This window comes from Venturia canescens, chromosome 4 (genome assembly GCF_019457755.1).
Source record: "Venturia canescens isolate UGA chromosome 4, ASM1945775v1, whole genome shotgun sequence".
NCBI lineage: Eukaryota > Metazoa > Arthropoda > Insecta > Hymenoptera > Ichneumonidae > Venturia > Venturia canescens.
Window position 1 is genome coordinate 982,007 of NC_057424.1, and position 16,271 is coordinate 998,277.

A 16,271-nucleotide genomic window follows, 5' to 3' on the forward strand; every position below is an offset into this window, starting at 1 on the left:
TCGACACCTCGAGTCGCGTCGCCTGGGAAACAAAAGCGGGCCAATCACCAACTCAGCCAAAATTGGCAGAATTGCGGGCGTTCCTCACCAATCGGGCTCGGGCTCTTGAGGGCTCTGCTGTCTCCACGGGTCCTCCTCACTCTCGGAGCGGAAGCAACACGGGATCGGGCAAATCAGCACCGGGTACATCCTCAAGGCCGTCAGCAAGGGCTCATGCGGCAACAACGGGGAGCCAGCAATCATGCTCGCTCTGCCAGCAGGCGCACTTCATCGTCGCCTGCCCCAAATTTCGGGAGCTCACCAACGAGCATCGGCGGGAAAAGGTGCAGTCCTTGCGGCTGTGCTTTAATTGCTTGGGTCGGCACAACGTGTCGTCGTGCCAGGCGACGACGAAGTGCAAGGAGTGCGAACGGAAGCATCACACCATGATCCACGTCGGGTGGAGTCGGGACGGGAGCACTCCTGCACCATCACGTTCGGTCAAGTCGGGCGAGGCATCGGGAGCCTCTACGGCGGGACCATCCTCATCAAGCTCCGCATGAGACAACGGGGCATTAACTTTGTCCGCCTCGGGAGCTGCCAGGCCGGCAGTTCTTCTCGCAACGGGTCAAGCTAACCTCATCACACCACACGGGGCTTCTCACCGGGTACGAATGTTGATCGACACGGGCGCGGAGATCACATTCATCACTGCTTCTCTCGTGCAGCAACTCAAGCTTCACCGGGAAGCATCGGTAATACCGATCATCGGGATTGGCGGGACGCATTCGGGCCACACGCGCGGGGTGGTTAGCGTAAAGCTTCGGTCTATGCACTCATCGGACATTGTCTCAATAAAAGCTCACATTTTGTCAAAGTTAATGCCTACTCTCCCTTCATTTACACCTCCTAACATCTCACTTTCTCATCTGCAAGGTCTTCCACTTGCAGACCCGGAATTTCTCTCACCAGGGTCCATCGATTTAATTCTCGGGGCTGACATCTATGGGCAACTCATTCGGGAGCAGATCAAGCGGGGGCCTCACGGCACACCGATTGCACAGAATACGGTTTTCGGGTGGATCGTTCTCGGTCCTATGGACTCTTCTCAACAGTCAGCCGGGTTGGTTCATCACGCTGCAGTGGATCACGGGTATCAGGAGCTTCAGGATCTCCTCACACAGTTTTGGGTACAGGAAGAAGTCTCGGGCTCGGGCGAATCGCACCTCACTCCTGACGAGCAGGAATGTGAGACTCATTTCTTGACGACACACAAACGGAACTCAGACGGGCGGTACGTCGTCAGATTGCCGGTTAAATCCGCATCGGGGACATTGGGCGGGTCTTTTCACACAGCTTCTTCCTGTCTCCATCGACTACAATGCAAACTCAATCGGGATTCAAGCTACAAGGGCCTCTACGACACGTTTCTCGGGGAATACGAATCATTGGGGCACATGACTCGAGTCTCGGGCAATCACGCCCCGCTCGGGCCCATTTACTACTTGCCGCACCACGGGGTGCTTACCACAAAGTTACGTGTTGTATTCAACGGGTCGTGCAATACAGATTCGGGAATTTCGCTTAACGACATTCTGCACACGGGCGCGAAACTGCAGCGAGATATTTCGGACGTTCTCTTGTGGGTCAGACGACACCGTTTCGTCTTCGCGACCGACATCGTTAAGATGTTCCGGCAAATTCGGGTTCACGAAAGTGATTGGGACTTACAACGCATTTTATGGGTGGACGAGGGCGGGCGGGTCGTTTCATTCCATCTCACCACGGTCACTTACGGTACTCGGTCAGCACCATTTCTCGCGGGACGGGCCCTGGATCAACTGGTTACAGACGAGGGCGGGAAATATCCCGAAGCTGTCGCCCCTCTTACAAAGGGGCGATATGTGGACGATATTTACGGCGGTGCTGACCAGCTCGCAGATCTCATCACGCAAGCGGAGCAACTCATCGGGATTTGTACAGCGGGCTGCTTTCCTCTGGCCAAGTGGCAGAGCAATCATCCGGAGCTTCTCACGGCGGTCGGAGCGACCTCATCAACGGAAAACGCTCGGGTATTTGAAGAATGGGAGACAAAAGTCCTTGGTCTCGCATGGCTTCCTCACACGGACGTGTTCAAATTCACGGTTCACAAGTACACAGCCGGGGACGGGATCACGAAACGCATCATTCTCTCGGAGATCGCACAATTATACGATCCATTGGGTTTTCTCTCACCGGTAACGATTCGGGCCAAAGTTCTCTTACAAAGGCTTTGGTTAGAAAAGTTAAATTGGGATGACCTTGTGTCAACGGAAGTTCGCAACTCTTGGGTCGCGTTTCGGCAGGAACTATCGCATCTCGGGACGGTTTCGGTACCGCGGTGGCTCAACATCGCGACGGGTACATCGGTCGAACTACACGGGTTTTCGGATGCATCTCAACTAGCAATGGGCGCAGCTGTGTACGTTCGGGTTTCGGGCGCGGGTAATCAAACAACGGTCTCACTAGTCTGCGCTAAGACTAAGGTCGCACCGATCAAACGGCTCACAATTCCTCGGTTGGAGCTCGCAGCAGCGGTGCTGCTTGCTAAACTCACACACCACGTGCAAAACGTGCTGGGCCTTGATGACTCACGGGTATACCTATGGACGGACTCAATGGTAACGCTCACTTGGGTCACTTCTCATCCTTCACGGTGGAAGGATTTTGTTCGGAATCGGGTATCACTGGCACAGGAGCTCGTGCCACGGGCCCAATGGAGATTCACACCGGGTCGGGACAATCCAGCGGATTGCGCATCACGGGGGCTAACCATCTCACAACTCGCGCGACATTCATCATGGTGGGACGGGCCTCACTGGTTAGCCAAAGACTCATTCCATTGGCCAACTCATCGCATCGGGACGGGGGACGCAGCGGCGCTCGAAGAGCGGCCAGGTCTTACACTCTCACTCGCAACATCACCCTCACCGGTTTACGATCTCATCTTGAAATACTCATCTCTCACACGGTTGTTGCGAATCACCTCATGGCTCTTCAAGGTGATTACAAACCTGAAAAGAGCGGGCGACGGTACATCGGGTTCAGCCAACATCACACCGGGAGACCTGGAGAACTCACGGCTTTATTGGGTGAAAGCCATTCAGGGAGCATACTTCACTTCAGAGCTTAAAACACTCACATCGGGCTACACTCTCCCGAAATCGCATCCGATCACGCGATTAACGGGCTTCATAGATCATCAAGGCATTCTCAGGGTGGGAGGACGGCTGAAGCACTCAGCCTTACAACCTGATTGCAAGCACTCAGTCATTCTCCCTCGGGACTCACCACTTACGGCACTTCTCATCGCTGATGCCCACGAGCGCACTCTCCACGGCGAGACTCAACTCACTTTGGCTTATCTACGGCAGAGCTGCTGGATCATCGGCGGGCGTGGGCCAGTACGCTCATACATTTTGCGTTGCGTGCGGTGCGCGCGCTTCCGGGCGCTCAAGGCACAGCAACTAATGGGTCAGTTGCCAATCTCACGGGTTACGCCGGCAAGGCCGTTTCTCTTCTCGGGGGTCGACTACGCGGGGCCAGTTTCACTCAAAAGCTGGCGCGGGCGTGGGAGCAAATGTCACAAAGGCTGGTTGTGCATTTTCGTTTGTTTCGCAAAAGCTTATGACGTGGTATCGGCAATCAAAAGAAAACGGCTATATTTTTGACTTTGCAAAGGAAATAGTTAACTATTGTCGGGACGATGTAACGATACTGAGACGCGCTTGTATGGTTTTTCGTGATATGTTTATGACGAGCGGCCGTGTGTGCCCTTTTGATGAAAGTACAACGATAGCATCAGCTTGTTTTCGTATTTATCGTAAAAACTTTTTGAAAGATAACACGATAGGTATTTGTTCAGGATTGAGCGAGGCCTCGACGGTAGCGCGAGAGAATTCGGGCCGGGCTCTCGCGCTCCGCCGCTGGCGTCGCCAGTTCGCGGGTTCGGACATTTTGGGCGCGTGCAATTAGAGCAGCCGGGTGCTCGTTTCACGCGCTCACGGGGGGCGTCGCCACCTCCTGGGCAGTAATTAGCACGGGACCGGGGAAGCACACCGCGCATGTGCGCGGGGCTTCATCATCGATCTCCATGATTGATGCCGCAGTCTTGATCCGGTCGCTGAAGCGTGCAATACGGCTAATCACTGCATCTCACCTTCTCACCAGTTTTCGGTATCAAATTCGGGTTCTCTTATTCATTTTCGGTTCAAATCATTACACGGACTCTGCGCATTTAACGGAACATTCTCTCGGACTCATTTTAACGGTATATCTCTAAAAGTCATCGGGTTCTTTCTCACGAGCACGCTTCGGTCGTCCATCTTGTTCGTCTCGCACGTGCTCGACGAACACCGGGTCTACTCGCCATTTTCATCATCGGGCTTAATCGCACTAATTGTCGGGCAAATACTGTACTTTAACATAGAACAGCGGAACAATAAATTCCTCACTATTTTTCTCGCACCACCGGCGTACTTATTATTCGTTTACCACCTACACCAGACTCCTTGCAAAAACAGTATTATACCAACAGGCGGTTATAGATGGGCTCATAATCAGTCAAAAAAAGCAATTGCATGGCTAGTTTGGATGGAGCATGTTCTCGGACACCCTATAGTACACGCGTGTAGAGGTCGTGAATTTAAACTACCTCAAAACTTATTAGTTGATGGGTACTACGAAACTAACGGTATATCACATGTGTTACAGTTTCATGGATGTTATTGGCACGGTTGTTTGCGCTGTTACCCCACAAACAGAGATCTGAAACAAAGCGATGGTTTGTCTATGCATGAACGCTTTGAGAAAACAGTCATCATACGTAATCGAATCCTTTCGGGTAATCATAACTTGAAAGAAATTTGGGAATGCGAGTATGATCAAATGATAAAAGAAAACACGCGAATGAGCTCTTTTCTATGTAACCACCCTTTGGTTAGAACAGACCCCCTAGACCCCCGCGATGCTTTTTTTGGTGGCCGTACAGAGAATATGGTAACACTATATGACGCAAACGATATGGAGCAAATACGTTATGTTGACGTCTGCTCCCTTTACCCGTATATTTGTAAATTTGGAAAGTACCCTGTAGGGCATCCAAAAGTATATGTCGGCGATGAGTGTAAGGTTCCGCATAATACAGATCTCTCTAGAGTTGAGGGTATCGTGAAATGCACTGTACTACCACCGAGGAATCTTTATCACCCTGTTTTACCAGTACGCATGCATAACCGTCTACTATTCGCATTGTGTCGCACTTGCTGTGAAATTATGAACCTGTTACGTCGGGTGGTTGAATTCCCGGATTTATCGGAGAAGAACACGGGGAACCGACGTGTAAGTCTATGTTGGATCCTTACCTTTAAGAGGGGGAGATCTTCCCTCTTGGGAGAAGAACCCGTGTACGCGAAATAATCGTAGGTGATTCGGGGAACGAACGAGTAAAATGAAAGAGAAAAAAAGTAAAAAAAAGGGGGGGGAATACCGTTATTTTACTCACCCCTAGTCGAGGGTTACCGTCTCGACGCCTGCAGGTACGATCGGTGCCGGTGGTGTAGGCGGTTCAGCTGTAGAGGCGACGGCGGGGCGAGGGGTCGGGCTTACCACCGCGACCGGTGCGTTCTTTGGAAAATTCGTGAAAGAGATGTGGCGTACCACGTAGGTGGATCCGCCAGGTGTTGACGGTGCGGAGTCTGTCGACACGTCCGAAAGCTCGCCCGATTCGGTGACGGTTGCCGGGGTTGGAAGACCGGTGGTGACGGACACAACGCTAATTGACGCGGAGGGTGAACCGCGACTGGTTATCACAATACGGCTGTTCGGTGTATTTTCGTTGCCGGTTCTCTGACTCTGGGCCTGGTACAGGAGGGCTTTCGCCTTGCGAACTTGGAACGCCCTGCCGGCCCGGCGCTTAGGCATGGTACTCGAACATCTTAACAATTTTCGCGGGGATCAGGATCTGCTCACTGTAGGTGGTGGAAGGAATTCTACGCTCCGTGCCGATTTTACAAGGCGCGGAGGGCGAAGAATAAGGGGTCGCAATACGCGCCGATTTGGTAGGCGCAGTGGTTGCGAGGGATGAGAGGGTATCCTGTGCCGACGTGCCGAATAGTAAGGCTCGGAAGGCAGAAATCAGGATTACCCGCGCTTATCGTAACAGCGCAGGTGGTTGAGAGCAGATGATGAACCCCAAAAAAATTGTCAAGAACCAAAAGAGAACTGCTGATGAATTCACGAACCAAAGGATTTAGTAGCCGGTTTTTGGAAATTTGCGGTAAAACCCGGAAGAAAAATGTTGGAAATCGGCGGCGGAAATAAATAAAGAGTATTTACCGATAAACGCGAAGGAGCCGAAAATGATTATGAGTGATGCGGAGTATGATGTGCACACTTGTAGTTTATTGTGAATAAAAATGAGCGCGGAAGTATCTCCGTAAAGGGTTAACAAAATGGTTTACAGAAAAAGTGACGATTTTAGCCTTGCGACGTTTTACAAAGGTCCTCCTCGGATTGAGAGACGCAGTGGACTGATGAGAGATCGAGAACTGAGCGCGTTACAATCTTGCGCTCTTAAATAAACACCCCGAGAAGGCACCCCGAGAGAGAGAAAAAATGACGTGATTGCAACTAAGCAGTTTTGGCCATGGTTGACACATACGCGCGCATATACGTGCGTCGCGCGACTCGAGGGTGTAATACGATTCCTTCAGATAAGCGGCCGTCTTCGGGAGTGACTTCTCGAGCGTAGGTACAATGTTGCGCTCCATATACTTTACTTTTTCTATAGATTGTAGTCTTTCGCTCGCTTAATTTTTTTTATCTTGCGTTATGGAGAAATACGCCTGTATTCCCGTTGAAATCGTTGGATATCTAATAGGAATTAGTTATGCATCGATTACCCTTATTTTTACTCTTTTTATAATTACGGCGCGTACCATGTTCGTTTATTGGAATATCAACGATCAACTAACCTTGGTTAATTGGTCGTTGATTTGACAGCTGATTGTTGCGGGATGATGACCTTCCGAGTTCTAAAGAGATAAATCAGGTGAAAATGTTTGACAGTGGAGTGTAGGTCTACCTGGTTATAATTTTTCATGAACAAATTTTGAGGTTACGGGTTTGCGGAGCGGTGGTATCCACGACGGTATCCACGACCGCGGTACGGAGGACCGAATATTGCAGGTAGGAATTTGTTGATCGGATATTTCATAAATGGGCTATTGCCAAAACTGATTATCGTGAGTGTACGAAAGTTAATTTTCTCAGGGGGTCGTACCGCACTCGTGAGATCGCGCCAGCACCGGATGAAGCCATCGGATATCGTCTGGAGACTTTTGCTGATAAGGGTGGTCAGCAAAACACTTCTCCGCTCGCGTGAGAAAGAAATTGTGATGACTTCATCTCGCGAGCTTTTGTGTATCGGATATTTTTAACGGATGCGAGCGCGGCGGTAAGCCACGTGGAGCTCCTGTTACCCCGGGAGTATATACCGAGTAGGCATATCTCTTTCCTTCTCTCTCGTTTACGAATTCAATAGCGGGCGCGCTCAAGTGTCTTCGCCGGTTCGAACTCGAAGAACGTGCATATCTTTATGCGTACAAGTATATGTATGTATGTATATGTATGTATGCGTATGTATATGTATATGTAAGTGTGCACAATAAAATTTATATATCTATAGTATGGGCTTCGGGATTGATTTCGAAAGTCGTCGTTAGTCGTCGACGAGGGGGTAGACCCTAGGACGTAACACCTCCCCGGAGAAGTTCGAGGCCTAAGTGTCGACGGGCTGAGAACCGGCTGTTAGGCGATCCAACAGGACAGGGTCTACGCCGGAAAGCCTCCTTCTCGATGGCGTCGGCCTCGGTTGTTGAGTGACGATCTCCGTAAGTTCGTGCCCTCGGGCCACGCGGTATTCGTTTTCACGTCGACTGTTCTTTTTGAAGTGATGCGTGGTTAGTAAATGGGTGAACGAACTCCATATTGCCCCTACGAGCGTGACGCTCCACCCATAGAGCGAATGTAAAGTATATCCTTGAATAATTATGTCGATGATCGCTTTAATCATCGTGAAAATAAAGGCAATTGCGAAGAATCCCGCACTAACGATTCCGAATTTCTCCAAACCGTGCCACATCTTATTCAGCGTATTTGCAGTAAGTTGTTCGATGGTTTCGGGGTTGAGGAGATTGTGTAAGGCGATGGAGCCACTTGCTATCGAATATCCCGCGGAACCCCGAGCGATGGTGTTGAGCAAGGCGACCTTTTCGGCGGGGAACATGATTCTGTCCCGAAGTTGATTAACTTCTTCCATTGTATAGATGCCGGAGGTTGCCAGGTTTCCAATCGGGTTATAATTCCAGGTAGGTTGCGACGTCGGGAGCAACTCTTGCGGGGCGGCGACCGGTATGCCTTGCGGGCTAAATCGATACCAATTATTATCGATATTGTATAGCGCCGGCAATAGAGGGTCGCACTCGATTTGTGAGCCAGTCTTGAGTAGGATTTTTGAAACTGGCGATAGGAACCGTGACTCGTTACGATATGTAACGGGTAGCTCGTTATAACACGCGGATGTGTGACGGACTCTGCAGTCGACTGGCGTACACTTGATGATGTGTGCGACTTCTCCTAAGACGATAGCCATGTAACCGGGAGATTTCATGATAGTTCTTGCGAATTTTTCGGGGAGTACCGAAGCAATGTTGAGTGCATTTTGAATGACTTGCCGTTCCAGGTTGCAGCGTTGGATGACGACGTCTCTGTATAAATTCTGCAGTTGATTTCGGAGATGCTTTTCGACGTATATAAATTTCGAATTCATGTAGGAGAAGATGTCCAAGTTGTTAACCGAGATTTGTTTCCTTTCTGCGAATGTTTTTCCTTTCTGAGTTTCCAGGATAAATAATTTTGGATGTTCTGTTCTGATGAGGGTGTACCCGCAAAGGTACTTTTCCGATTTGGCCGCTAAGGCGAAAGTGGTTTCTTGAGTCGTGAGTGAGAAGACATCTGGTTCATTTGTTGTGGGATCTGAATTTTGGTATTTCGTTGCGAATCCCTCGAAGAGAACGTCGTAACGGTCGAACTGGCACGAGTCTAAGGGTTCCGTGGACCAGAAGGCCGAGTTACCCTCGACGTCCAAGCATGTGCCGTCGGATAAAGGGCAATGCGTTCCTGACTGAAGGAGAACCTTGTTGTTAATTAGGTTCACGTCCGCTTGATAGTTGGTGACTATGATTTTGACGGTGGCTTGGATGATAACTCCGTCCCAGCTTCCAAAAGCGTCGCTGTATTGGGTTCCTCTGCACCCACCGTTGTTTGTGATTTTCCCGCCGAGTGTGATTGCCCGGTTTGTCGTGCTGTTTTTCCGGATTCCGACTATGACGCTGGAGGGGCTGAGTTGGAGGATTCCCGTTTCTTGAAGATGACGGCACCCGCGCTCGTCTAGTTCTTGCAGGTAATTTTGCCGACCGTTTTGGACAATGGATACGTGTGAACTCATGCCGCAATAGTACACAGTCCGGTCGATTTCGACGCGACACTGTATGACCTCGGTGTGAGAGAATTCGGACAGCTGGAGTAGTTGAATGTAAGTTTCCATAGACGTTGGGGTGTTGAGCGGAGCGTTGCATTCCCCGACATGATTCAACGAGATTGTCGTGACATTGAGGTTCGACCCGGCGCAATCATAACCCAGCATGCAGGAGCCTTCGTGCGCCAAGAGTAGTATGAATATTAGTCCGAACATGGTCTGGAACGAGAGGATATCTCGATTATTAATTACTCGAGAGGGAGTCGAGTTCCTCTTAATTTGTTAGCATGTACGATCTTCGGTTTTCCTTTATAGAGGATTTTCAGATTTCCGCCGGAAAGTACTTCGATGATTTCGCACGGTTCCGTATACTGATCGCCGAATTTCCCTTTGCAAGGCTCCTTCAGCATCAGTACTACGTCGCCGACGTCAAATTGTTGCGGGTTTATTTTTCGGTCGTAATAGCGTTTCGATTTTTCCTTGGCAGCAATGAGGTTCTCGCGGGCACGACCTTGGAGGTGGTCGATGGTGGTGAAGAGGTGCTCGAGGTATTCGGCGTAAGTAGGGTCTGATTCTTCTTCGACGTGTTTGTGCGCCGATGGGAGCCTAGGCAGATGCCCATAAACTAGTTCGAAAGGGGTGAATTTGGTCCCTTCGTGTTGACTGGTATTATATGAAAACATGCATTTTCTTAACAATGTATCCCACTCGTTACTTTCGTCTATGTATTGTTTGATATATTCCGCGAGAACGTGGTGAGAGCGTTCGATGGACCCGTTACTTTGTGGGTGAAAGGCAGTGGTCTGATATAATTTTATACGCCAGATCTTTGCTACGTACTTCATTAGACCTGAGAGAAAATTACGGCCCTGATCGGTAAGAATTGCTTTCGGAGCGCTGTGTTGACAAATAAAATGATCTATGAAAGCGTCGGCGATATCGACGGCCGTTGTCCTCTCTAACGGGGCGGCAATTGACCATTTGGTCAGGAGGTCCTGCATTGTCAGAATATAAGTGTTTCCCTTACTAGTGAGTGGGAGCGGCCCTACGATATCCATCGAAATTTTGTCGAAAGAACGCCCCGGCGTGTCGGTGATAACCATTGGTTGTTTAGTTTTAACCCTGACAAGTTTCTTCAGTTGGCAATTTCGGCATCTGGCGATATACTCTTGAATTTGTGATTTCATGTTTTCCCAGTAAAAATTTTCTCTAATACGTTTGTAAGTTTTGTTAACCCCTTTGTGTCCACCGACGGGGGAAGCGTGTTTCTCGACAATAATTTCGATCCGCTCTTGCGCAGACGGGAACCGGATCATTTGCTGACATATAGTTATTTCTATCGGCACGTCGTTTAAAGTTCGAACAAGTGTTTTCTTGATGTCGGCCCAGTTTAATCCGCCGATTACGCTAGTTTTAGCGATATTAATGGAGTTTATCCCTTCTTCTCGTATCACGTCACGCAAGGATTCGAAAGTGTCCACCAAGTCGTCGAAGGAGGTGTTCTCTCTTAAATGGAATACTATTGGCAATGCGATTACGACGCAGTCCTTTTCTTTGAATAATTTTGCTCTAAAAATGGACACGTCCTCAAACCTGGGGAACCTTTCGAGAGAGGCCAATTCCTTTGCGCCACAGTCGAGAGGGAGCCCTTGTCTTGTAATGAAGATTATTTTATGTCCTTTTTGCATGGAAAGGTTATCGCGAATTTCTCGAATGGACAAGGCCCCTCCGGCGAGGCGCTCAGGGTAGCGAGGAGGATCTTGATCGTGATTTCCCGAGTCGGACAATGGATCCGGTTCGTCTTCGGAATCGCACCCGTCAGATAAAGATACTTCTTCTAATACTAATTTGTCCCGAGCTTCATCTCTTTCGTATCCCTCGAAATAGTCATCGAACTCGAGCGGCAAATCGTCGTCTAGAACAACGATCGGCGGTCCTGGCCGCGCACCGACATCTTCGGGTCTTTCACCGGTAATGTTGACGTCGTTGCTACCACCAGGAGCGCCAATCGCTCCACGCGGTTCCGCTCGTTTGACGGGCTTCCTGAATGATTGCCACTTTCTATTTTGAGCATTGGGATCGACTGGGGCCCGATTGTCAGAGGGCGAGTTACCTAACATCGACTCGTCGATAAGGTTACCTCGTGATCCTCCTATATTCGGGGAAGGCTCAGTCGCGATTTTTCTTTTTTTTTCTTGAGGGCTTCCGGCCTCGGCATCTGAGTTAGTATGCTCTTTAATTTTTCGTTTATAATGAGCAGAAGGTTTTGGGACAAGAACGTTATCGGATGTTGACTGGGAAACTGATGGTACGTTTGGGACGGGAACTGTGTTTCTTTTTCTGAGCCGAGTCATTGGTCTCGGAGTTTGTTCGTTTGGAGTAACTGGTGCGAGGTCGTCTCCGGATTCGTCAGAAGAGTCTACCCTTCGTTTCTTTTTTGGATTGTGAGTCAGAACAAAGATGGTCTTTGTTACGGGGGGGTTCCGGGAAAGTGCGTCAGCGTTGCTGTTTGCGCTTCCCGGTTTATACCGAATTTTGTACTCGTAATTAGCCAGACTCAACCGCCAATGAACCAGGCGGTTGGCCGGATCTTTAACGGAGTCCAGCCACACCAATGGTTGATGATCGGTGAGAAGATTGAATTTTCTGCCATAGATGTACGGGCGGAAGTGGTTCACGCAGTAAATGATCGCTAAGCACTCCTTTTCGATAACCGAGTAATTCAACTCGTGTTTATTCAGGGTGCGAGAGGCGTAAGCGATAGGTTTATCCTTGCCAATTTCGCCTTGAGAGAGTACCCCGCCGATTGCATAGTTCGAAGCGTCGGTAGTGACGTTAAACGGCTTTGTGAAGTCGGGGTATTGCAGGATAGGTTCCTTGCAAAGGGCTTCCCTGAGAGTATCGAAGGCCTTTTGTTGAGGTTCTGTCCATTTGAATGGAATCCCCTTTTTTAGAAGATTCGTGAGGGGCTTTGAAATGCCCGAGAAGTTTTCGATAAATCGGCGATAGTATCCCGCCAACCCAAGGAATTGTTTGATTTTCTTTTGAGTGGTGGGAGCCGGATAATTTTGTAGTGCTTCGATTTTTTTTGGATCGGGTTTGACCCCTTGGTCACTGATCACGTGCCCGAGATACCCCACTTCGCGACGTAGAAATTCGCACTTATCGGGTTGGAGGTGGAGATTGGCTTTGCGCAAACGAACGGCCAATTTATCGAACTTAGTTTTATGTTCGTTCAACGACCGAGCGTAGATAACTATGTCGTCCAGATAAACGAAGAGCTCGACCCCCTGAAGACCAACGAGAACGCGGTCCATTAGCCGCTGAAAAGTAGCGGGTGCGTTTTTTAACCCGAATGGCATACGATTGAATTCGTAGTGCCCGAATGGTGTAGAGAACGCTGTTTTATGCTTGTCCTTTGGGTCGAGCTTTATTTGGTGAAAACCGCTCGCTAAATCAAAAACCGAAAAATATTTGGCGCTTCCGAGCTGGTCGAGGATTTCGTTTATCTGGGGAAGGGGGTAAGCGTCCCCGATAGTTTTTTCATTGAGATTCCTATAATCGATTACCATCCTCCACCTCCTATTCCCGTGGGAGTCTGCCTTTTTTGGTACTATCCACAATGGAGAACTGTAAGGCGACAAGGATGGAGAGATAACTTCATTTTTCGCCAATTCCCCGACTTGTTTGGTGATTTCGTCCTTATGCATCGGGGGAAATCGATATTGACGCGTGAATACCGGTTGATCGTCCACCGTTTCGATCTTATGGTGGAAGTCCGGGACAAAATTTAGAGCCTCGTTGGGTAGTTGGAATAAGTCTGAATTGTTGTGTATAATTGATTCGACGCTTTCCCGCTCTTCGGAATTTAAATGCTCAAGTCGCAATAATGCTTTTACTTTGTCCGCTCTACTGGTTTTTTGAATTTGGAAGACGTCCCGGAGGAATTCGCCCGGTTGGGACCTTCCGTCGCATAAATACTCGCACGTGAAATCCACCGTGCCCTTTGGATCGTACCCGTCGGGGAACGCGTCGTGGAATTTTGTTGCTTCTACTAAATATGCTCCGTCGACCTCATCGTACTCCTCTACCTCTACCGTCGGAACTTTCACGAGAAGGTCTTTGAGTGTGGAGTTATGGATAATGAGCTTGGTGATGCCATGGGTAGTGAGGGCGACCACTTGGCCGCAATAGATTCCTGCCCCTAAATCGATGCGCGGAACATAACCGGATTTGACTTCGGGGTTTTTCACCCAAGCAAACCCGACGGTCTTGCTTCTTTTAGCGAGGAAAATTGTGTCACAGTCGATGAACGGGTATGTCTGGTTGTCCCAGGAGAGGAGTCGTTTCGACCAGTCTAGGGACGCCTTATTATCCGCGAGAAATTCTGCCCCGAGGAGGGCGTGTTGCGGGGTCGGGAAATCGTCTCCTACGACGTGGAAGGTGGTCGGTGTTCCACATAGGCTGACATTAATCCACCCAAATGTGGCGACCGTTTTACCCGCGATCCCGTTGAGTTGGATCGTCTCTCTCTTGTTGATCAACGAGGGGTTAGAGACAACATTGATTTTGGCGATATTTACTTCCGCGCCGGAGTCTATTAAAAATTCGGTGAGGCCACTCAACTGGGGACAGTAGAGGGTAACGGAAGGCGATTTTTGCTCGTTACTTAAGCAGATGTTGACGGCACGGATGGTGTCGTCTCCACCAGGTTTACAGGGCGAGATGGTATTTTCCCCAACGTGCCCTGTCCCGCTGGGTGAGCAACCTCGTTTTTTGCGAGGTCGTTTTGTTTTCTGTAACATCTTTCTTCGATGTGGCCTAGTCTGTCGCAGTAAGTGCAATGTGGTCTTGGTCTGTTAGCGTTACCGGCGTGACTGTTATCCTGAGCAAAGTTTCCGTTGTTTCGATTGTAATTGTTACCGTTGTGATTGTTGTCTTGGGTAAAGTTTCCGTTGTTTCGATTGTGACTGTTACCGTTGTGATTGTTGTCTTGGGTAAAGTTTCCGTTGTTTCGATTGTAATTGTTACCGTTGTGATTGTCTCTTTTCGGGCGTTTTTCTGGGAATTTTCGCCAACAATTATCTGGTTCGTGGCCTGCCCTGTTGCAATGAGAGCAAGGTACGTTTGACGCGAACGCGGCTCGTATATTGCGCGTAGGTTGATCATCGATTAGGAGTTTTGAAAATTTCTGGTCAGTAACGATTTCTTTCTCGACCATGATAGCTCTTGAAAAAAGCTCTTCTAAATCGCGGTAGTGTTCTAACCGGACGCGTATGCGTAAATCGGGAGGGAGCCCTTTTATAAAACTGTCCATAGTGTCGTTTTCACATTGAGCCCGATGTTCTGGGTTTAACGGCCCCCACGTTTCCGTGTCCATTTCGAGGATCTCGGCATGTAAGTCTTTTACCCGACTAATGTACTGGATAACGTTTTCCGTTGGCAATTTTGTTATCGAACCTAATTCACCGCGATACTCGTTGACTGTTTTTGATGAACCGAACAATAACTTCAGTCTATCGGTGAATTCTTTAACAGAGCACGAGTTGTCGTCCTCGAAAGCCATCTGCGCGAATCCTTTTAGTTTATTTTTGAGGAGCAGGACCAGTGTCGTTTCATGATGCGGACCGAACAGGCTCCGAACTTTTTGACAGGCGCGAACAAAACGGAGAACTGGGTAATTGTATCCGGTGAAAATTGGTACCGATTCGAGAGCGTCCTTGTGTTTAATGTTGGGCAAATTAATTGTGTTTTGGGGGTTGACCGAATAGGCTTGATTTTGAGGATTTGAGTTTTCTGGAGTTTGGGTTTGATAGTTTTCGCGTACGAAATTTGTCTTCGCGTTTTGTCCGGATGAGAGGTTCGCTGGTACGCCCCCACCATCTGCCACGAACATTGCGGCTCGTGAACACGGCCTATCGGTTTTCAGATTTTTTATCTCGCTCATTATTCTATCGAGGTTTGACTGCATCGCTTTACTAGCGCTTTGTTGCTCGTTAATTATGTCTAATAGGTGTTTAAATTGGTCGTTTTGACTGGTTTCCGTTTTTTCGGCCTCGCCTTCGTCGACGGCGGCCTGGAGGGACTCGAATTGTTTTACTACGTCTTTTCTTTCCTCGTCCAATATTTCCTCTTTATGCTGCAAGCGACGTTCCTTTTCTACTAGCTCGCGTTCCTTCAGTAGTAACTGTTCGCGGAGGACCTTCAGTTCCTCGGAAGTTAGGTCTTTCATTGTGCGATTTTAATTATTATTGGACTTCACGAAAATTCTACCCGAAAAATACACTATTTACTGCGCTCGTGATTAACGGAGACGTGATTTTATTCTGCTACTATCTTGCCGAAATGAGCGACTAAGTTTTTCGTTTGCGATCTGGAGTTCACGTGCTGAATGGATTCTTAACGCAATTTTGAGAAGTATTATTTTTCAAATTACCATGTGACCGAGGGATAAATTTAAGCTATGAGTTTTTGGAGAGACCAAGTATGAATTTTTACGAAATATAAACCTCTTCCCCTTTTGGTAGATCAATTTTGGTTACGCGAGGCGAGGGGAAAGTTTGTAGTTCGCCCAATGGAAACTTTGTCTAACTGAATGTCCAGTTTTACGGAATAAGTTTTGAGGTATACCGAATCGTTTGAAATGTCGATACATTAAGAGGTTTATCGAAGCAATATTACTGAATCTAGCGTACTTGAAGGGATCTCGGAATAA

At 48.8% G+C, this 16,271-nt stretch overlaps 1 protein-coding gene across 1 annotated transcript; it reads left to right on the top strand.

The window, feature by feature from the left end:
- The first annotated feature begins 653 nt into the window (after positions 1–653).
- Positions 654–4,789, top strand: LOC122408895 (uncharacterized). The gene is made up of 3 exons (XM_043415989.1): positions 654–734; positions 1,008–3,422; positions 4,688–4,789. Exons 1-3 carry the CDS (start codon positions 654–656, stop codon positions 4,787–4,789), a joined length of 2,598 nt encoding a protein of 865 aa, XP_043271924.1.
- Positions 4,790–16,271: the final 11,482 nt, after the last annotated feature.